Raw genomic sequence first — 21,690 nt, 5'->3', positions numbered from 1 at the left:
TGAATACTTAGAAAGGGTGCAATTAGCTTTTATTCAGAATTCCATGTCAACCAGTAACTGGATGTATTAGTGGTTTAGCTTATCTTTTGCTGCTGCATGTTGGCCACAGCTGAAAGTTCTGTGAGGAAGCAACAATACACAAAATGTAACTGAGCAACCTTTGTGTGTTGTGTTTGTTTTTATTATCTTTCCCCAGGAGATCAGAAGAACATCATCCAGAAACTTTTGGTTGTGCCTGACAGGGGTGAAGCTTTCCAAGGTGAAGACTACCCAGGTGTGGCACTGAGCTATGGGAGTCTCCCTTGTGCACCCAGAGGCACCCTCTCCCAGGGGCAAAAGCCTCTTGTTAATTTGCCTTTAGGAGGTGGAGCATCAAATGTCTCTGGCCGTTGGCTGAACGTGAGCTACCCCGCCAGACAAACAGGCACGTTACCAGATAAACGAACGATGCTCTGGGGGAAACATGCTGGCCAGCCAGGCAAGAGTTTACAGGAAGGCTTCTTCCAGCAGCCTTCACAACATCAAATGCATGAGTCTTATGCCATCGGTTGCAGGCTGCCAGCCAGCACAGACTACAGCACTTTAAGAATGCCACATGAGCCTTTATGGGACCCCAGTGCCCCTCAAGGCTGTCCTGTGCCCCCTTCCTGTGTTAAGGCCCCAGGTCCGAGGAGAGTTGATATGCCCCCAGATGAAGACTGGCGACAAAACAGCTACATCCCTCAGCCGGGCAGAAGACAAATGCTGCCAGTGCACGTGAAAGATGGGACTTTTTCTTCTGCTTCGGAGATGCACAGAAATATGCTGGCTCGAGCAGCAACAGCTACTGGCACCATGCACAATAATGGCTGGTGAGGTCCTATCTACTCTGTGCACCCTGATAAGTCACTCTGAACAGTCTATAGCTGTTGCTATAGTGTGGATTATGTGGAGACAGCAAACTCTTTCAATCAGTATCTGCCAGTTTTGTCTTAAAATGTAGCTATACAATATGTGGAAACTAATTGCACTGTATTTCTGTTCTGACACTACTGAACTGCTGTCTGGATGGGGAATCTTAGGTATTATAGTCCTGGCCTCTCCTAGCAAAAAGTGCTGTAGGAATGGTAAATGTCAGGGGCACTGGTTTACGGGTAAGTTCAGAAGTATGTGCATGTTTTGAAGGAAGATGGCCATCAATGAGAAGACATTTTTAAGGACTTTTTCATGAAATGTAGCTTTGGTAAATTCTTTGTGTACAAAGCTAATCCTTTTGTTTTCCTCTCCTTCCTCACCTTGTTCCTTCATAGTGGATAAGAAACAAAAACTAACCAACCTTCCAGGTTCTAGTAAATCTATACTTGGTAGGTTGGCAGTTAGCAAACCAAACCCAATTTTCAGTGTGCTGAGATCTCAGGCAGAGATCACAGCTATAGTTGCTGCTGAGGGAGTGGTAGGGAAACATTGTTCATTGGTATACCAGATTTTTCCCCACTTCCTTAAGGCAAACTAACAATGCTTCAAACGGAAAAGACTGTTAATGCTTAATTACACCATTGTAAACACAGAATAAGTTTTAACTATTTTAGTGTCAAACATACTTGCTTTTGTAAGTATTTTTCAAATAAATCTATGAAAATAGTTCTATTCACCTGTCTATGAGCTTTCTTTGCTATTTGCCTTTACTGATCAGTTGGCCTGAAATTGCCGATTGATTTTCTTACACACTGAGTTGTTTATTATACTTCATTTACAAAATGTATGTAATCAGTGCTTAGCTAGATTAAAGGACGTCATGAAGATGTAATTTTGTTCTGAATTTTATGTTTCACGCTACTGTGCTTAACTTTCCACTCATAACAGGCAGTAATTAACTGTCCTTTGAAATGTGTTTTGAGACTTCTTGGGAGGAGTGTGGGGGTGATGACAGTATAGAATCTGTGCAAAATGAATGCACATAGGATTCTTAATCTTGTACAGAAGGGTCATTAGAAATTATTGGTGTAGTGAGAAATCTCATTGTAGTAAGAGTTGAAGTCATACTCTTGCAAATGCTTTCAGCTGTGGTGGTTACAAGTGATTAAAACTTGTACTGTTACATACTTACATAAAAACTGGGACTGCAGACTGTGTCCTATCCCAGTCAGCCAGTGCAAGGTCTAGACTGCCCTCTAGTGCATGGTTTTGCTCATCTGTTCTCAGTGATGTTCTAGGTGAGTCTTTTAATCTTTTCCAGTTAATTTCATGATTTGCACCTTGATACTTGATGGAATTTCATGTCCTTGCTGTTTAGTCTGAGGTTGAGTTTCATTCATTTTACTGAATGTCACTTCTCAGTTTCTCATTTCTAAATAATACCTGTGATGTCCGTTATGGTTACAATTTCATCTGAGTACATAGTGTTCAATTGTGTGTTACATTTGGGGTTATGTGGTGCATTTCTCTTTACATAACTGCTCCCCACTAGCTTGGGGGCAGGACACAAACTGTTCTTACATCCCATTATTCCTTAAAAAAAAAAAAAAAAAAAAAAACAACCAACTAATTTTGACTTTTTCACAAAACGTTTTAGCTAGTTTAATATCATGAAACTTTTGATACTGCTACTGTTCTTTTTACTAATTCTTTAAACAAATGGAGTATTATTTTACTGAAACAGCTGTTAGATTAAGGTTTGTTTCCAAGCAGATGGAACTGTTCGTCTCTTTGGCTCGACGTGGACACATGATAATGAACTGCAAAGTTTCTAGCTGTAGAAGGTACAAGTCTGCTTATAGGAAGTAACTCCAGTGCAGAGGTGGATGGTTGCATCGCACACAACTGACAGAAACGTTCCAATTGGAACTGCTGCTTGCTTGTTGTTAGAGTGATACAATTTGTGTAAAAGGAATCTAGACAGCAGTCCCTGTTTGTTTTTAGCTTTATTTATTAACCTTTCATAGTCAAAATTACAGTAGCCCCAGGATCCAAATGAGGACATAGGTAGGTATTTGACATTTTGCGTGTTAATACCTTTTTTTAAAAAAAAAAAAAAAAATCAGGTCACAAAGTGAGGCTTACGTAGCTTTGAACTCAATAATTACCTAAAACAGAAGTCCACTGAAACAAATCACAAAATCACATCTTAAAGAAGCAAAATGTAGAATGAAACATTCGCAAGTAAAGAAAATGTATATGCTTTTTTTATTATAATATTACAATCCTAGCTACTGGGAAGGAGGAAGTACACTTCCAGAAAGCTGTGCAGAATAATCCTGAGGTGAGGCAACTCATTTTAATCATACTACTACTGGTGTTATCTGTTTTTTCTTTAAAAGGGAATTGTTTATTTTTTTTACTGTCATCGTAGTTCTAGCTACCAGGTTTCAAAATTGATTTGTAAACCTCCTGTGTATATTAATTGCTTACTATGAAATTAATTGAACTAGAGGCCTGAAATGGACAAACTGGAACATAACCTCTGAAATATTTCCATATCGAGTGGTATGCTAATATATCAGAATAGAAACAAACTGAAGTAGATTCAGCAATACATTTAACCTGAGAGAAAACATGAACCTGAACAAATAACATCACTTCATCTGTAGCTCATGCCTGCAAGTCCTAGGGACACTAGTAAGTTAATTGCAATTTGACTAACTGGTAGCTTTTCACTTTCCTCAGTGATATTTATTGGCTATTTGAACCCTAGGAAATCAATTATATATTAGTTAAATAGCTCATTAAAAATCACTGTTGCCCATAAGAAGGGTGAGGAGGAAGCTTCCACTAGGAATTCAGCAGCTATTTTGGAACAGTCTCTTAAAGCTTGTAAACTTTGATGCAACATAACTGTGGTTTTCTTTCTAAAGTAACTGTCACTGGCTGCAGAGTAGGTTAGTGGATAGAATTTAAGTTAAATGAAAATAAAATCTTAAATATACATTTTAAAGTTAATTCCCATTCTCCAAAAAAAAAAAATATAATCCTGGTATTTGATTTCTCAATGTGTTGTAATTTATATTTAGACCTGGATTGTGGGGTGGGGAGGAAGAGCAAAACTAAACAAACAGTGATTTGGTGTTATAGCAGCAGCAAATGTGTGTAAATACAGTTTTTTCTGTATGTGGAAAAGGAGCTACCTAGCACAGTTCTTTCTCTTGAAGGCAGCAGAGTATGTGCACACTGTTTATGGAAATCACGCTCAGATCTGCTGAACATCTGATTTGTTCAAGTGGAGCATGTGCTAGAGGGATTTACCAGTCATTCAATTCAAGTGAAGCGTGCTTTAAAGAAGTGAGCTACAGAAGCGTGAGGTATGTGCCTGGTCCTTCCTAAACAAAGGCTGCAGCATCCACATTAAAACACATGGTCTTTGGGAAGAGGGAAGGAACAGTCCTACTGACGTTTTCTGTTTCTTAACATTGCTGACAGTGATGGTTGGGGAAAGAAGTATGAACTTTAGAGAGTGTTCCCAATAATTGGCAGTCATGCATGTTCTGTATTTCATGTCACTTCATGCATTTACATATTTTTCACAGTGGGAATGAACTCCACCTTTTTTCATGACTGAGTAACCCAAACTATGCACTGAAGTGAAGAATGAAAGGGAGTATCTATGTATCTTTTGGGGGAGGGGATCAGGGTGGAGGTGTGGGGAGAAGAGAAGGAGGGAAAAAAGAGGGGTTGGGTGGATTGGAGATGAAGGAGAAATAGATAGGTTAAAACAAAAAAAAAAAAGATGAGTTACAAGAACTTTTATGCATTACATCTCTCCACTGAGATATCTCTGTCTTTTTGGAGAACACTTAGACAATTCAGACAGACCCATTATTTTCGTTTAGTGGATGGATTCCTGGGCAGAGAGGGTCCTTAGCACTGGTCTGCTGAAGCTTTTGAGAAGGGAAGACTGATGTAGAGAGTAGGCGATATTCTTTATAGGACTTTTAATAACATTCATGCCACTGTAAATTAAACTATGCAGAAACATATTACATACCACTGCTATATGTATAAATAGTCACAGGGCAAACAGTGTAATAGTCAGGTTAGTGTTTATATCAGCTGGGGCAAAGACAAAATGTGCTTATGTTTTTACAAATCCCTCACTTGCAGTAGATGTGTTTTGGAATTGCCTACCACTGTGCTGTTTGCTGATTAGCACTATGGGTGGCAAAAAGCAAAAGTAATACTTTTAGCCTTCTGTGTTTGCTGCCACTAGCATTCTATCACTGTGTAGTTCAGAACCTTTTCAAGCCTAATTAGACATGTCTGTAATGCTGCTTCCATACCAGTTCTACAATTACTTTCACCAATGGAATTAGGTTTTTAAAGCTTAGGAAATGTTTTAGGAGAAGTACATTAGATGGATTTTTTTAAATTAAATCGTACTGCACTACCACTGAAATTATTTTCTATCTGCATCATTCTTCAATCAAGGAATTTTAATACTTTAAAACAAAGCCCCCTTCAAAATAAAGGGGAAAAAAAGGCTATTTGATGGAAAAATAGCAGCTAAGACCAGTTATGCAGTCACTTCAGAACACTGCAGAATATGTTCTGTAGTATATTTTTGGAAGCATATACAAATGGATGAGGTCAGCTGAAGAAATCTAAACTTCCTTAATGGCATAAACAATTTTTTTTAGTATTCACGCTTGGGTGAATGAACACTAAATAGACTGTTAATCTTCTTGTTCATAAGTATATTTGTAAATAACTTAAACTAGCTTTATTGCAGGATGGTTACCTTGATTTTAGGATGGCCCAGTCCCAGGTGATTCACCAATGAATCGTAGGCTTTATGGGTGTATATGTTGTTAATGAAAATAATTAAACATACCTGAGAAAAGTGAGTATAAATGAAGCTGCATTTTAATTATCAAATCCGAGAATCATTTCATATTGTTAAATTTTAGTTTAATTTTTTTTACTAGTCTGGCAAAGTGATTTTGTTGACGGTCTACAGTTTCATATCATTCCATTTTTTTACTCAAAATTCATACTAATTAATTGCTGTGTGATCCTCATTTGAGGGAATTCCAGACATAGAACTACTGCTGATTAACTATACAAGGTTGCATTAAGCAGATTAAAGCATATAAGAGCATGTACATGTTAACATGCAGTATGTGTGAAGTGTAAACAACATCTGAATGCAATTAACTTGCTTTGATTTATTAATCTGGACTTACTAACCTTGAATTACTTGCTGAAATGTTGCACATAAAGCTAGTTTAATGAATGCTTGTTTCTTCCTCTCTTGTCTGACAAGTTGGTAAATATTTGTAGAGCATAGCTTATATGCTATTCAAAAAATCTCTGGGTTCTGCTTGCAGTGAGGCTAGTTGTTTTATTATTTGAAAATTATTTGCTTTCAAAATCCTGTAATACCAACACAGCATACTAAACTTTTCAGTTTCTCATACAGGTTCAGACTGATTTTTTTTTTTAAATACAAAATATGTTAGTTAAATACAAATGAGTGTTATACCATTGAGTCAGCTACAAGTATTAGAAATCCGGTATGTATTCTTAAGTATATTTAAGAAGAAATAACCAATTGTTCATGACCCCATGTATTAATTGTTTCAAATTGGGTGATACAATCTGTAACTGAATTTTCGATTTGTTTTGGTAGTTCACACTTAGTTTCTCCAGATAGATGAAAAAGACTACGTTGATGTTAAAGAACCATTTCAGCTTGATCAACTGATTTTGTTGAACATCCATTAGAGACTTAAAAGAAGCGATGATGTAGTTGATATAGCAGTTAGGTGTTTAGGATACCTTAATTATCCGAACATGGAGAGGAGTGTCGTCTCAACTGATTTTTCATAATAAACTGCTGATTTGAACACAATGATATAATTCATATGAAGAGCCAAGACAGAACAGATCAGAAAATAAATGTAAAAAAAATCCTCCCATAGTTTGAGGGGAAAAAAGCCCACATATCTTCAGCGGCTTTATAAATTTATAGTTGTATATAAACTTCCCGGGACAAAATACATAGTAGAAAAGCTTTAATCATCATGTGGTATTATTCAGGGATATCCTTTTCTTCATTCATTTAACTGTTAGTCATACCCTCAAGTTTTCCCATTTATGAGGGTTATTTTTTGCACAATTTTATTTAAGGCACAAGTTTATTTAAGCTATCCAGTCCCAGTGGATCAATTAATTCCTATTAATGCATATTAATGTTTAATGGTATTTGGTTTCAGTAGCTTGTTTAAAAAGTTGCAGAGGTGTAAAATGAAGGCAGCTGTATGGGATTTGGGATTTCTCTTATATCTAAAGGACATCTTGTACATGGATCAACATGACTTATCGAAGTAGGAATTCACACTTTTACATTATAGTTACATATAGTAATACATTTTACATTATAGCTTACATATAGTAAAGCAAGGTGTTTTTTAATGATATTCTCCCATATGTAGGCCTGCTCACCTTTAATACTTTGTCAGTTAAGTCTCATGCTTGTGGAGGCTTTAAAAAAAAAAAAACAAAACTAGAGAGAACACAAAGGAGGGCAGCAAAAAGCAGAGTGAACTCAATTTATAGAGTGAGTAGAGGTGACTGGCTCATAGTCTATTAATATCATCAAGGTAGTAAGATAAATGAAGAGAGGGAATTGCTTAGTCTCAGATGGTAGGAGAAAGAGCAATAGCTTAAGGCTAAGGAAGGAAAAGTTTGAACTAGATAATAAGGGAGGGGGAAGGAATGCTTTAAGCAGAGCAGTTAAGCAATGTTTTGGGAAATCAAAGGAAGAGTTTGAGGTACTGTCACTCCAGAGGTGTGAGATTTAGAGTTGTGGCTGATACACTTTAGCAAGAAAAACGTCACCTAAAATTCTAGGGTCATGCTATGCAGGTGGTGCAGGCTGGATTGCCTTAACTTTTTTTTAACATTTGTGATAAGATATGACGTGAAAAATGACAGGGGCCTTGACTAGCTTTTAAAATGTAGTCTACTTCTGCAGCCAGTTCATAGAGGTAACCAGAGAATGAAGGAAACGTGTGTAGGGAGTGCAATAGGAAAGAACTGTAGTAAAGTTGCTTGTAATTTCTACTGTAAACTGATAACATATTCTTTGCTTTTTAAGTCAGTGCAGTTTCTCAGTATTAGATGAAAAACTGTGAAACCTTGTGGCTTTTTCTTTATGTGGATGCCAGACAGCTATATTGCTGGCCAAAAAGTTTTCCTTGTCCATGATGACATACCGTAACATCATGGAGAGGCCCAAAAAAAAACAAATACAGTTCCCAAACCAAGTCATTAACTTGTCTGACATTGGCAACTAGTGTATTGCAGTGATAATGATTTTATGATGCTGGAGAAAATGGCCTAAGACTATGCTTTCCATCTTTTAGAATGATGCTGTTTGTGTTATGGGTATTAAGGTTTGCCATAAAAACTGTCTTTGGACAGCAGGGAAATCTGATGGTGTCTTCAGAGAAAACTTCACATTGAATACTTGTACAGTACAGCAATGTATCAAAATGTATTTAAAATGTGGCTTGTTCTGAGTCAGTCTCACAGTTTATATGAACCACAATACCATTTCTGGCAATTCAGAAAGGACGGTTTCTAACAGTCACTAGTGAGAGTCAACGAAATGGAACAACCTCTTAAAAGTTTTTAAGTTTTCTCTTCATGTTATTCTCCTGCTTATAGCACATCTTTCTTTCTCAGACCTGGTTTATCTCTGCAAGATTTGCTCTATGCATCTTTCTCTTGGGATCTGGAATATATCTCTCTCTCTCCTGTGATTCAATTTCTTTCTTAGAGTTTTCAAAAAGTCTTCGTTGGGTAATTAGATGATTCTGGGACATTGCATTGTGCCAGTTTTAAAGATATATGGCTGTTACAGTCAGAGGGGACTGTTCTGATCATCTGACCTCTTGCATGAGATGGTTACAGAATTTCACAGTCATTTTTACGCCTAACTTGTGTCTGAAATTAAACACCATTTGTTGTCTGAGGTGACTACTTATTTTCTACTGTATCTTTTACTACTTAGGTATCAGAAAATTCTAGGTTTTAACATAACACCTTTTTGTTGAATGACTGTTTCCCATGGTGTAGAATAAGATGGATTGGCTTGATTTTTCCCTGTGCTTCTTGCTGATTTTTTTTCTCTGTAACAAAAGCAGTTGTTCAAGCAGTCCAATGCAGGCTAGAGAAAGATTTAGTATACCAGTTAGAATAGCAATTGGGCTTTTTTTTTTTAAGTAGGTATTAAAATGTGTGGAATGGAATGGCCACTTGGTGGCAAAGTGGAATGGGAAATAAAATGTAATTCTGTTTTTTTCGGAAATGCTTTTATTTGTCTGGCATTTATGGGAGATATGTGATAAACTGTTGAGTTTATAAAGGCACATTGACTTTTACTTGCAAAGCCCTGTTTCTATTTGTAATTGTTCCTAACTTCCTACAGTGATAACGCTATTTGTGGTTCTAGTACAAATCATGTGGTGCATTGAAGACAAGACATACTGAATCAAACAGCTTTGCTCTCACCATGAGGTTATGTTAGTTGAGCTAGGGCAATATTAATGCCCCTTCTAGAATCTCTAGCAGATTTAGAGATAACACAACATGAAAGCTTCAATGGTAAGCTAAAGGGCTTGGGAATGATTCTGTACTTCTATGTTTCTCACTTAATACAGGTTTTGGCATTGTCCTAACAAAAAAGACACTTCCTTTGTATTTCAATAAGGCAAGATGGAATATATTAAAAACAAAAAACTGACAAAAATAAAAACCCAAAGTAAATGTGCTAGCTAACTTCTCTGTTACTCAAAAATAGTCATTCAAATTATTATTTTTAATATTTTAAAGATATATGGTTTACAGGGAGACGTAATGCCATTCATCAAGCCAGCCTGATGTATTTGGGCAGTGGGGGGACAGCAAGCTTTCTTCTGGATGAGCCTTTTCCTCAGGTGCCAGGATATCACTAGAAGCATTTCGGTTTGCAGGGCACTCTGGAAGCTCCTCCTGCCACACCATCAGAATAAAATAAAACCGTGCTAAGCTTTTTCCTCAACCAGAATTCTGACTGTCAGCCCCTTTTACTTCATACCCCAAGGGATAAGAGGCATGTTGGCTGTAGCCTCATGAGAGAAAAGAGTAACTGAGAGAGGCATCTCTTTTTGCAGCTGTACTTCAGGTACAGAGGTAAATTCCTGGCAACACCCAGCAAGGTCTCAGGTTCCCTGTGTTTAGCATTATATGGACAACTGAATTTCTTTGAGAGTCTCTCTGTTTCACATTGTCAAACATTGAAACTGCATTTATTACTGAGCTTCTCTTGATTCTAAATTCACTGAACAACACTGAATTAATTCCCCCCCCCCTTGTTCCAGCAGATCTACTTTAAGCTAATTCTAAGTCAATTGGAGCAGTGTTTACCTACTGCCCTTCCTATCCTATGCTCTCGCTACATATTCTGATCTGATAGGTATGGATGGTGTTGAAGCAAATGAGTTTTTTTTTCCTATCTAAAAGCCATGCCCTTTAAATTTTTTGTACAATGACAGACATTTGCCGAACATGTGGTATGAAGTAGTAATATCCTACTACTGGAAAACACAGCGATAAATCTGGAATAGTGATCTAGGATTTCTTCTGTGATACTGTGTCCTAGCTCTCTTTGTGTGTGCATGGACACATTTTACTTATGGACATGGAATTAATAGAGTTCTGTTTCCAAAAGCTGTGTTTTGAAGTTTTACGTGTTCCATTAATAGATAAATAAGGATTATAATTCTGATTCCCTTAAATATATCTCTCTACAACGTTCATCAGAAGCAACTGATAAACCTTTCAAAATCTTGTCCATGTAATTTAAAAAAAAAAAAAGGGAGGGGGTGCAAGATCAAACCACTCTTTTATAAACTGTCAGTTTTCATGTATTTTTGGTAGTTTGCACAATTCAGTACATCTCCTATACCTTTTTTTGTATTAATAGCTTAAACTCAAAGCAGCAACTCTACAGATCTATGCTGCATTTCTGTAAATAAAGTTTTATGCTCAGATGTTTGCTAGCTCCGTTGGGGTTTATTGGTAGCTAATTTCAGCTGTCTATACAAGATAGCTAGATAATATAGCCCAATCCAAGGGTTTTATGTTCTGTTTTGTAGTTGTGATCTGATAGGTCTGTTCTACAGCCACTACCCTTCACTATACACTGAAATAGAAGTGAGATGATGAAATTAACAGCTGACATAAAGAAGAGCTAGAACTGCTTAAATTACTGCTTTAAAAAAAAAACACTATAGAATAGGGGTGAAAAATGATCATCTTAAATCTCTGTTCCCCCAGCCCTATACCTATATATATGGCCTATACCCCGCGTACTGCGGGCCCCTACCCAGGCACGCCGCGGGCCCAGGTGCGAGGTAGCAGCCACCTCACAAAATGGCTCCCCGCACCCGGCCCGGCGCTGAGGGGCGGCCCCGCGGAGCTCTCCATGGTGGCCGCGGGGCCGGGCCGCGCCTCCCGTCCCCGGCCCCTCAGCCTCGGCCTGGCCACCGCGCGGCCCGGCGGCGGGGGCGCTCCCGTGTCGTGGGCCGCAGCCGCCGCCCCTCCCCGCGGCGGAGGCGCCGCCCCAGCGGGTAGCGAGTCGCGCCGCGCCGCGGGGAGTTTCGCTACGCTCCCTGCCGGCCGCGCTGGCGGAGCGGGTAGTTTCGCCACGCTCCCGTAGTCCCCTCGTGGGGTGGCGGCGCGGTGCATGCCGGGCCCGAGGCGGGCTGACTGTGCCCTGGCTGCGCGAGGAGCTGGGAGCCGCGCCTGCCGCCATGTTCCGCCGGGCTGCCGCCGCCGCCGCCCGGGGCCTCTAGGCGCCCCGAGCCCCGCCGCGCCGCCCCACGCCCCTCTCCCCGCCGGCCCGGGGGCGGAGGAGGTGGACGAAGGCGCCGCCGCACCCAGCAGCAGCAGCTGACGCCGCCAGCGGAGCCCGGCAGCGCCCAGCGATGTCCGCCAAGGAGGGAAGCAAGGTGCTGCTGCTGCCGCCGCACACCACCAGCGAGCGCGCCGTCAAGGGTGAGCCACTCCCGGCACGGCACCGGCACCGGCGGAGCCGCGGGGGGGAACATGGCTGCGGGCGGCTGGGTGCCGGCCCTCGGCCGGGGATGGCGGCGACAGGAGTCGGGGTGAGGGCGGGAGGCTGGAGGGGGGCGGCCTCGGGAGGCTGTCGCTGTGCGGGGCTCGGAGCATGGGCAGGCGGCCCCCGGCTCGGCGGCGGAGCGGGGCCGGGGCCTGTGGTGTCCGCACAGCCCGCCTGAGCGGCCCTGGTACCGCTACGGGTGGGCTCCGTGGGCCGGGGGCTCACAGCTTCCCCCTCACACCCCCAGGGGCCTGGCTCTGGCACGCTCCGTTCCCCGCAGGGGTTTGGTTCTGCCCGCACGGCGGAGGTCCTTGCACTCGCTCCCAGTGACAGCGCTGAGGGGAAGGCAGTGGGAAGCCGTTGCCTCCTCTGCTATTGGTTGTCGGTCTCTCGCTTCCAGTCCTGAGGAAAAAACTCACCTTGATCTATTTCTTCCCGGCCTTCCTGGTATCAGGATCTCATGGGGAGGCTTTAAAAGCCTAACCTTATGCTTCTCAGAAGAAAAAGTAAAACGTCTCAAAGCAGATACATCTGTGTAAAACTAAGATGGTCTGGTGGCCAAGATGCCGTAGAACATGAAGATCTGTGCACCAGAGCACACTGTATATCATCTTAGCATTTTGAGGAGAATATTCCTTTGCAACTAAAGTGCTCTAAACGTTTCTTGTTAGATCTATATCCCCAGTGAAGAGGGTACCATTGGTTGCGCTTTAAAGAATTCCTAGTTTTTGTTCACTCAAATTGCGGATACATTCCCAGAGGTCTGATGTCACCCTCTATTTAACTGTGGCAGTGTGGGCATCAGTTTGAGGTAGCAGATCTTGGCAATCAGAAATTCGTGGTTGTATACAAAGCGGCCTGTTTTTAAGATTGAAATTCCAAAGAACACGCAATGTTAACAGATTTCAAAGGAGAGGAGATCTGTTCGTTTAACTTAATAGGGGTTCTTGAGAAATGAAGAGGATGTTTTTGTCTTCAGCAAGGCTTAATCAGGGCCTTGGAATCCCATAGTATGTTTTGGAAATCAGCGTGTTTTCCAGTAGGCTGGAAACCTTCACTCACAGTAAGTTGTTACTTATTTTGGATTGCTTAACTTGTTGATCTGTTTGAACAAATTGCAAGGGTAAAAGTAGAAAATGGTAGAATTAGCCTACTAGGAGCTTGTATTAATTTGTGCTGTTGATTTGAGACTGTTAGTTTCACATATGGTATGGTGTTTGGACTTGCTGAATTTTTGTACCTTTACAGCAATCCCTTGTAACAAATCTAAGTTCCTCAAACAATGCAGGAGAACTATTGCTAAGTGATCAGCTACTTCAGAGTGCACTGGAATACCTGCTGATTTCCAAAACCTTAATAGTTCAGCTTATTAAATGCTACCTATGCGTCTGGTTGTTAAAAATGGTAGTTAATACCTGCTTCATTCTGACAGGATTACAGCCTGGGGTTACAGCATTTCTTTGAACCTGGGTGTGTGGGATACAGAACTCTTGTAATCAGGCTTGATATTGTCATCTGACGTAATTACAGCCAGTTAAATGTTCACATAGCACCATTTTTCTGTTCTTTCTGTTGACCTGTCCTGTCTATACCTATCATGCTGAATCACTGGTTTCTGGAGAAAGCCTGGCCAGCTGTGCTAAGCTGTCTGTGTTCTTTGTAGGAAGGACAGGTTTTTCCACCACCCGCCATGAGATGCAGTGCAGTTTGAAATATTTTTTTAGACAGCAACCCCAGGGGTGCAAGATTGCAGGTTATGTCAGCGCTAAGCGGGAGTATCTCTGCAACAGAAATACATTTGTTGAAAGCATGTTAAAATGTGACATCTCTGTTCACAAATAGACGCGTTACCTCTCACATACCAAGATATGTTCGCCATGCTCCTACCTATGGTATGGTGAATAGATTACAGATGGGATGGTATTCTTTTAAAATCGGTGGGTCTTTTGCTTTTGTCAAGACAACGCTCATACCAGGGGATCTAAAAGTATTAATTTCTTCTAATGGTAATATGTGGACTGGGTGGGCTGGTGAAACTGTTAAAGATGAATTTAAATGGTTAAATAATGCCATTTTACTTCGTGAATGCTTATGAATCATTGTTGAAATTGGTGGGTTTTTTTTTTTCATAAGTATCAAGTTCTTTGTTGATAGCTACTAAAGAATTTGTTTACTGGAATAAGTTTTTGAGATTCTTTTTAAGGGAATAATTTTTCATCAAGAAAATAGAAATCACTATAGGACAAAAAATACACAAAGGTGTTCTGATTTTTTTTCACACTGCCAGTTCTGTTTTCTGACTCTCATTGCTGAGGCATTTCATGTATAATATCTTAGGTCCTTGAGAACAGCTGCAGAACTTGGAAGACAAATGTGGTAACGTTACCTGGTGTGTCTGCGTCATAGAGCATTGGTCAATGTTTCAACTTTCATGCTCTCCAGGTACTAGGTCTTTTGGGGAGGAAACATGAATTCAGGATTTAATGCTCGCTGGTGTTTGCATTGTTTTATCTCTTGCTTTTATTTTAGCTTTATTTTTCTTCCTCTGTATTAATGGGAAAGGGGAAAAAGTAACAAACCATCAAAGACAAGAGGCTGTGAGAAATTAAATCTTTAATGATTAATAATACGTGTTGGCAGAAATGGGCTAGAGATGCTCATCCAAGAAAAAAATGGTTGAATTATTGTATCATCAGTAACTAATCTTTTCTAATAAGGTAGGATAATAATTAGGATATGCCCTTCCCCATTATATTTTGACCTGTATATTTAGCTGTTCATCAGAGGTGCGTGTGTTTGGAAGAGCACCTGAAATGTTATCAGGTATAATGCTCAACATTGGGCATATAGATAATAATATGATATGATAATATAATAATAAACATAATAATTATATGATAATAAACATAATAATGGTTTTAAATATGCAGTGTATGCAGTCTAGCTGTGTTGGTCTGGCATGCCTTCCGCATACGAGTTCTATCATCACAGATCATTGGCTGCTTTTATTGAACGTATATAAAAAGCTCAAGCTGTCTGTTCATTTCTCAGTTAAAATATAATTCGTACTTGAAATTTTTCTTACCAACTGATGGGTAGCTATAGAATTGAAATGTGTAAAGTCAGTTTGTGGCGTTTGGTTCCCAAAAAATGTCTAGTGGCAAGGCTTTTGTTGCTGCCTTTAACAGAGATGAGGAAAGGTACGTCTTCTTGATTCACTGTTTTCTAAGGTGCCTTCTTCATCCTCGAAGAATGATACTTAGCATTTCACTGCCTTGTGGAAGATAGAACTTTCCTCTATTATGTTCTGTCAAAATCACAGAAAAAAACCTTTTTAAACTGCCACTGATATTTAACTGCTGTGTCTGGTTCTTTTTTTATGTTTTGTGGTGATCCTGGAAATGGCAGGGGTGAGCCTTCTCTGGCGTTCCTTTGCATGAAAAGCACCTGGGCTTGTCTGACCCACCTGTGAGCAGCTACGTGGCAACATGGTGCTTGTAACACTGCTCTTTGTCTGCTAGGAATGTCTTACCAGGATTTGGGATGCAATCCGTAGTACCTTGTTGCTGAGCTAGTGGAGGCTTTTTGCTAAATTTGAAGATGGTGTCTGTTCTGGAAATGGGAGACTTCAGTGTTCCTTTGTTTTGGATAAAAGTCATGATGCAGTGTGATAGGCAAACATTCGTAGTAACAAAATGATAACTTATTGAAGCAACTATTCAGCAAATCCCTAAGGAAAGTAACTCATGACTTAGCCCTGAGCAGGATCCTAAGTTAAGATACCAATAGCTACTTTTTAACAATGATATCCATGTAGGAGAAAAATAAATCACTCTAGTATTGAACTTCAAAATATGGAGTCTGATTTAAAGAAAAAGAACCAGTAAAAGGATAAAGGCTTACAGGCAGCATGAAGACTGTTTTAAAAATATAGTAAAGGCACTTAGAGTGCCTTTATGCTGCTGGTCAGCAGTGATTCTGAAATAATCCAGGAAAGCAGGAGAGTAAAGAGAACATTAAGAAGTCATGCTTTGAAAAGCCATCACAGTTCTGATTTGGGATAGGAAATGGAATGGAACTGAATTCTGACAAGTTAGTGTTTGATTGGCCTTATACTTTGTTTTACATTTCTTGAGATGGTAGTTAGAGTGAATGAATCTTAAACAACAACAACAAACCCAAACAAGCAAACAAATAAGAACAACATGCATGCCTTAGTTCCAGTAGGGCCAGCTGGCAATTGAGGCTTGGGACAGGAAGACTGGAGCAGAAATCTGGCAGCTACTTTTGTCTGCGTTTGTTATGTAAAGACCTAACAACTCTTTCAGACAAGTCAATTTTTTTTTTTTTTTTTTTGCTGAATGGGACTGAAGAATTCTTACTGAAATGTAAGTGGTTTCAGAACATATCAACAATATGAATGTTTTAAAAAAAAAACAAACAACCAAGACCAGAAGATATTTTTCTAGTGGCACTAATGGAGTTCTTTGGGGTTTTTGAGTGTAAAATTGCTCATCTATTTTCCATAGCCTGTGGCATAACTCATCTTTCGAGTCTGAGTAATGGAGCACAGAAGCATTTTTGAAAAGCTCCACATTGCGCTGAAGAGCTGTAGATCAGTAAGTTTAATTTAAGCAGACTCATAGCACTTGTGAAAGAGTAGACTAATTCAGTCCCTGGCAGAATATAGTATTAAAGAAGAGATGATACGGTTTTCATAGAAGGAAATCAAGAGAAATTGTTAGATATTTTTTTTGCAGTAGCCAGTAGTCTGATTGATCCAGGCAAAACTGTTCATTGGGTTCCCTCATCAGAGTCTTTAAAGTAAGCAAAAGAGGAAATGACCTCTTTTGGATCAGAATTAATTGGGAAAGATAATAGGTAATAAACTTCCATGCTTGAGGGAGATTAACATTTGTCTTCAGTGCTCTTTAAGAGTATTCCTAAATTGTTTAGAAAACAGAGCAAATAGCAAAATAACACTTACTTGGGCTAGTTAACTTCCAGAGGTGTTTCAGAAGGCTTTTGTTAGACAGAGTGACTAGGCAGCGAAGTTGTAAGAAGCACTGTTGTGATAAAGGCAAGGAGCAGAGACTACGAGGGAGAGAGTAGCCCTTGTTTTGATGAGTGGGGAACTCAGGAAATAAACAGTAGGGTCCATCTGGATAGTATTCGGAAAATACTAGCTTGGTGGCAGTTGAACAGGCTGATGGGAATTTAGAGTTTACTGGAAGATCGTAGAATCACAGAATGGTTTGGGTTGGAAGGGGCCTGAGAGCCCACCTAAGTCCAACCCCCTGCCATGGGCAGGGACACCTCCCACCAGACCAGGCTGGTGTCCCTGCCTATGGCAGGGGGGTTGGAATTAGATTAGATCAGTTTAGAGAAAGCACCATCATCCATTATATACATCTTGAGTTATATGTGCGTCTTCAACAGTAGTGCGTAATTTTTGGTCCCCCTTCCTGCTTTTCTGCTTTATCTAGAGGGTATGTTCAGCAGAACAGAGTGCCTTTTATGCAAGGTGGAACTAAAAATTACAAATCTGTGACTTGGAAAAGGGGTAGATGAGTAGGGGGTGGTGTTGGATATTGTTTACATTGTGAGTGGTATATAATGGAAAAGATTAGTAGGTAACAACTGCTATTTTTGTCTCCCTGTGAAAAGGAGAAAAGCAGTACATTTTTTTCTGAAGTGAGTATAAAGGAAAGGTGAAATACTTTTTCATGTAATGTGCAGTTAAAATTCTGAAATTCGTAGCAATTATATGCGTTGAATGCAAAAAGTATAAAAGCATCTATTGAGGGTCTGAGCAAAATACTGAAAAATAGTTCTATTTAGTGGTCAAAAATGTGATGAAACTTACCTCTAGAGGAAATCCTTAAACCACCCTGCTTGGAGAACGGAGTATGACGAGGGAAAGACCTATGAATCCATCAGTGCCAGAATCACATTTAAGCACTAAACAGTCTTTAGGCATAGCACGCTATGGTCATTTTTAAGGATGCTCCTCCCATTAATGATGTTCAGACAAATAATATTTTTACTGAGATAAGTTTTTAAGAGTATTAACCAAATTAATAGGAAAATTACACAGCATAGAAGGTATTATTAGGGCATATCAATTGTTTCATCTGAGATTTAAAATTTTATGGAACTTCTAAGACTGCAAGTACATGGTATGTAGAAATAAAATAAATAGTGCCTGCAGTGCTTTTGTAAGGTTTCAAGGTTTACAGGGTCATTTTTCTTTGCTTTAAGAATTCTTGACATTGTACCAAGAGACATGCCTTTAAGGAAACTTAAGCAAAGGGATAATTTTTGTGGCATTTAGGAATAATACCATAATTCGTGAGGAACTGACTTTGCTGAATCTATGCTTTGTTGTTTGGGATGAATAGGGAAACTTGTATCTTTTGACGACTATTGATTTGAGCTTTCTGGTTCAAGTAGTAGATGCTGCCCTGTGATTGTGCTTAACTATGTTTTCAAGGTTGCAGGTTCACAGACCATCTGGGATGTCTTCATGCTATTTCTTTTCAAATCTGGCCTGCAAAGTGCAAAAGGATAATTGGATCTATTCTGTCCTCAGAGGAGTCATGGGTGCTGCACTTTGTTCGCTATAGATGTTGGTATAGAGAGGTGAAAGCTCCAGGGACAGACTGGAAGATTATCTGGGAGTTAGGCTTTGTGCTTCTTCTGAATGCCAGTATGTAAATAGCCATGCCTTTATAAAAACCAACACATGCACCTCTGCCACCCTTCCCTTCCCAGCCCCTCACAAAAGTCCACAAAACACAACCAAACAACAAAAGGAAAAACAGGCAACAATGCTGTTGTGGTAATAAACCAGTTGGCAAAGTGAATGCTCCTGGCCCATCTTCACAGGACACCATAGTTGTGCTGTGATAGCATCCATCCATAGCATAGCATCCGTCTCCGCAGTCTGACGTTTCACATATACCTGCCACCAAGGCATCGAGTTGTGTCCTTGCGTTAATGTTGCAAAGGCTTACACAAATACTGTCTGTGTTAGTAACCTTGGTAATGGGAATTGTGGCTTGATCTGTGAAACTAAAAACACTCTAAGAAAAATGAAATCTGGGATGTTGGGCATGCTTTTACAGCCAAAGCTGGGATTATGGAACATGTCGTGGGGTCCTGATTATAGGACAAAAAAGGCTAGTTTTCTTTCAATTACAGAGAAAATAGTTCAGTTTTAAGGCCCTAGGAGCAGAAAATACTTTGGTTGTGGAAATGAAGTACCTTGTACGGTTGATCCCTGATGCTTTTTCCTACCATTTGTCTAGTGGCTTTGATCTCATCTTGTTTCATGAGCCTGTTCCAACAGAGTGCCTCTGATGCAAGCCAGATTTAACCACCATTATTAAAATGGGCATATATATCAGGGTGGTTTAAATTTACAGTATCTACACGTTAGATTTTATTAGCAGCTACTGTTGTACTGTAGCAGTTACTAGGCAATGTGAGATCTGCTTTGGGTCTCGAAGTAGCGTGTTTGTGTTAGGTGCCATACTGCACCTCTCCACAGGGATTAGTATGTTGGGTGAAGTGCCATGCTAATGTAGCTTTTCTGCTTTTGAACCTCTTTACAATGTACTGCAAGTATATCCATTCAGCTTGATGCTAACTTTTGAATGTATGTAGCATGCTTTTTTGTAAGGTATAAAGGTACCAGAGGTTTGCAGAAAGTCTGTCTGTGGAATTAGGTTTAGAGAATTGTTTTTTGCTTTTGATATCTCTGTTCTAAGTAGTACTGCAGTATAAAGCAAGATCAATTGTTTTCCTCTTTGCAAATGCACATGAATAGTAAAAAAATCACAACCTTTTTGCTAACAAAAAAAAGAAAAATTACCCACTTTTTTTCTCCAGGTTTAGTGTTTAAGATTTTGAATCGGTATACTTAAAATTACATCATCCATACATATTTTAAAAGTGAAATTGACTAATTTTGGCTAGTAAACAACAGTTTGTTTTAGAAAATCCAGAGTGTTGTTGTGAACCATGACATCACTGTTTTTACAAAGTTCTCTACTTTTACTAATAGGACATAGTCTGTTATTTTGTACCACAGTGTGTACTGCTTTAGGGATTCATCTCTAAATGCTTATCTATTGCTTAGCTTTGCGGGGAGTGGTAGAAGGGAATCCTTTAATGACCAGCAACATATTATTTCCTTCAGGTAATTCCTCTTAATTACCATTCTGTTACAGTCCCAAGAGCACAGGTTATGAACAAAGACTTTGAAACGTGGATTATATTTCTGTGTCTTGGAATAATACATCATGCTGCAATTCTTTTACCTTAGGCTATAACGTTCTATTACTACTTCATCAAAGGTTTAATTAAACCCATTAGTTTGCAGAAATTGTCTAAATGCTTCAAAAATTACCATACTTAACCTATTAAAATGTTATTTGTAATATTTTTTCAAAGGTGTGAGCTCTAATATGTTAACTATGTTAACTATTATTGAGACAAAAATTAAGTATGGATCTGAAAGAAACATTTTTTTATAGTAAGTCTTTCAGTTTCATTCCAGTTGGGTGATGCAGATTAAATCTTTATTCTAAAAAATACCCTTCTTGAGCAATAGGAAATATATATATACATATATATATATTTATATATATATATATATATATATTGCAGAAAAGGATTCTGTTAAACTCTGAGGAAATGGTTTTAAGACTTTGTTTTTTTCATGAGGCAAATAGAGCTTTATAGATGCCTAACTACTTCTGATAGTAACACGATTTGGGGGCATTAAGGATAATCCCTGGATATGCAGTTTTCATTTGAAATATAATTTCTGTTAATATATTAATTGAAATAATTTGACACAGTTCTTCCCAGACACTAGACAAAAACTTCTGTTTTCAGTGTCACAGAAAATGCAGCTTGCTAGCTGAACTCAACTACCAGTAGTTGTTAAAACAGAATTATTTTTTGTGAGGATCTGATTTGAAAAATATTACATGGACAGTAAAACTTTGTTAAGGGAAGAAAATTTCATCTGCCTTGTGCTTAGAGTCCTTCGAGTATTTCAGAACTGTCACAAGGATGACGTTTCAGTACCACCTTCCTGAATGCTGCGGCCATTGGTAGGCCACAAATCCGAGTGTTTGCACAGGGGGCAGTGAAGATCAGCTGGCCACAGGTGGTTCTCCATCACACCCTGCTTCTACCAAAAAAGTCACCCAAAAGCGAAAAGGGTTGTCTTTCATTGAAGTAGGTCATTATCCAGGAGTGATGCTGGAACTAATGAAGCACAGTTTCTGCAAAACTGAGTCTTGGAGTTGATTGACTTTGGTTCTGGGAAGATACGATCTCTAATGCTTTTGTGACAATTAGCGCAGGAGAAGCCTACCCCAGGAGTTGTCTGATATCTCATAAAAGGGTGAGCTCAACTTTGCATTGTTGAAGGCATTTGTGGTCCCACCTCCTCAAAGGACCTGCCTGTTTTTATAAGCTTACATGAACTTGACACCTGCCAACAGACGCCACGGCCCCGTTTTAGTAACTGGCTTTCTCACCTACCGGCTCGCGTTGTGCATGCTCGTTGGCGTACGTTCACAGTGCGTACGTTCGGG

At 39.5% G+C, this 21,690-nt stretch overlaps 2 protein-coding genes across 16 annotated transcripts in view; both read left to right on the top strand.

Moving 5' to 3' along the window:
• USP54 (ubiquitin specific peptidase 54) overlaps window positions 1–1,620 on the top strand; it is a 101,629-nt gene extending 100,009 nt beyond the window's left edge. For 9 of the 10 annotated variants that reach the window (XM_040563396.1, XM_040563399.1, XM_040563400.1 and 6 more), the window contains one exon: window positions 197–1,620. In XM_040563396.1, the coding sequence (XP_040419330.1) occupies window positions 197–855 (659 nt within the window). In that variant the 3' untranslated portion in view covers window positions 856–1,620. The remainder of the gene's footprint in view (window positions 1–196) is intronic. The other variant, XM_040563402.1, reaches the window with a different exon arrangement.
• A 9,975-nt stretch (window positions 1,621–11,595) lies between these two features.
• The window catches only part of PPP3CB (protein phosphatase 3 catalytic subunit beta), a 52,243-nt gene continuing 42,148 nt past the window's right edge, over window positions 11,596–21,690 (top strand). For 5 of the 6 annotated variants that reach the window (XR_005821729.1, XM_040564348.1, XM_040564347.1 and 2 more), the window contains exon 1: window positions 11,597–12,012. Coding sequence is in view for 5 of the 6 variants with exons in the window: in XM_040564348.1 (XP_040420282.1) it covers window positions 11,943–12,012 (70 nt within the window). In the remaining variant the exon portion in view is untranslated. Of the gene's footprint in view, window positions 12,013–21,690 lie in introns of all 6 variants that reach the window. The other variant, XM_040564345.1, reaches the window with a different exon arrangement.

Source organism: Cygnus olor, chromosome 7, assembly GCF_009769625.2.
Source record: "Cygnus olor isolate bCygOlo1 chromosome 7, bCygOlo1.pri.v2, whole genome shotgun sequence".
NCBI lineage: Eukaryota > Metazoa > Chordata > Aves > Anseriformes > Anatidae > Cygnus > Cygnus olor.
Note: the sequence above shows the minus strand (reverse complement) of the source record. Positions and strands in the feature narration are given on the sequence as shown.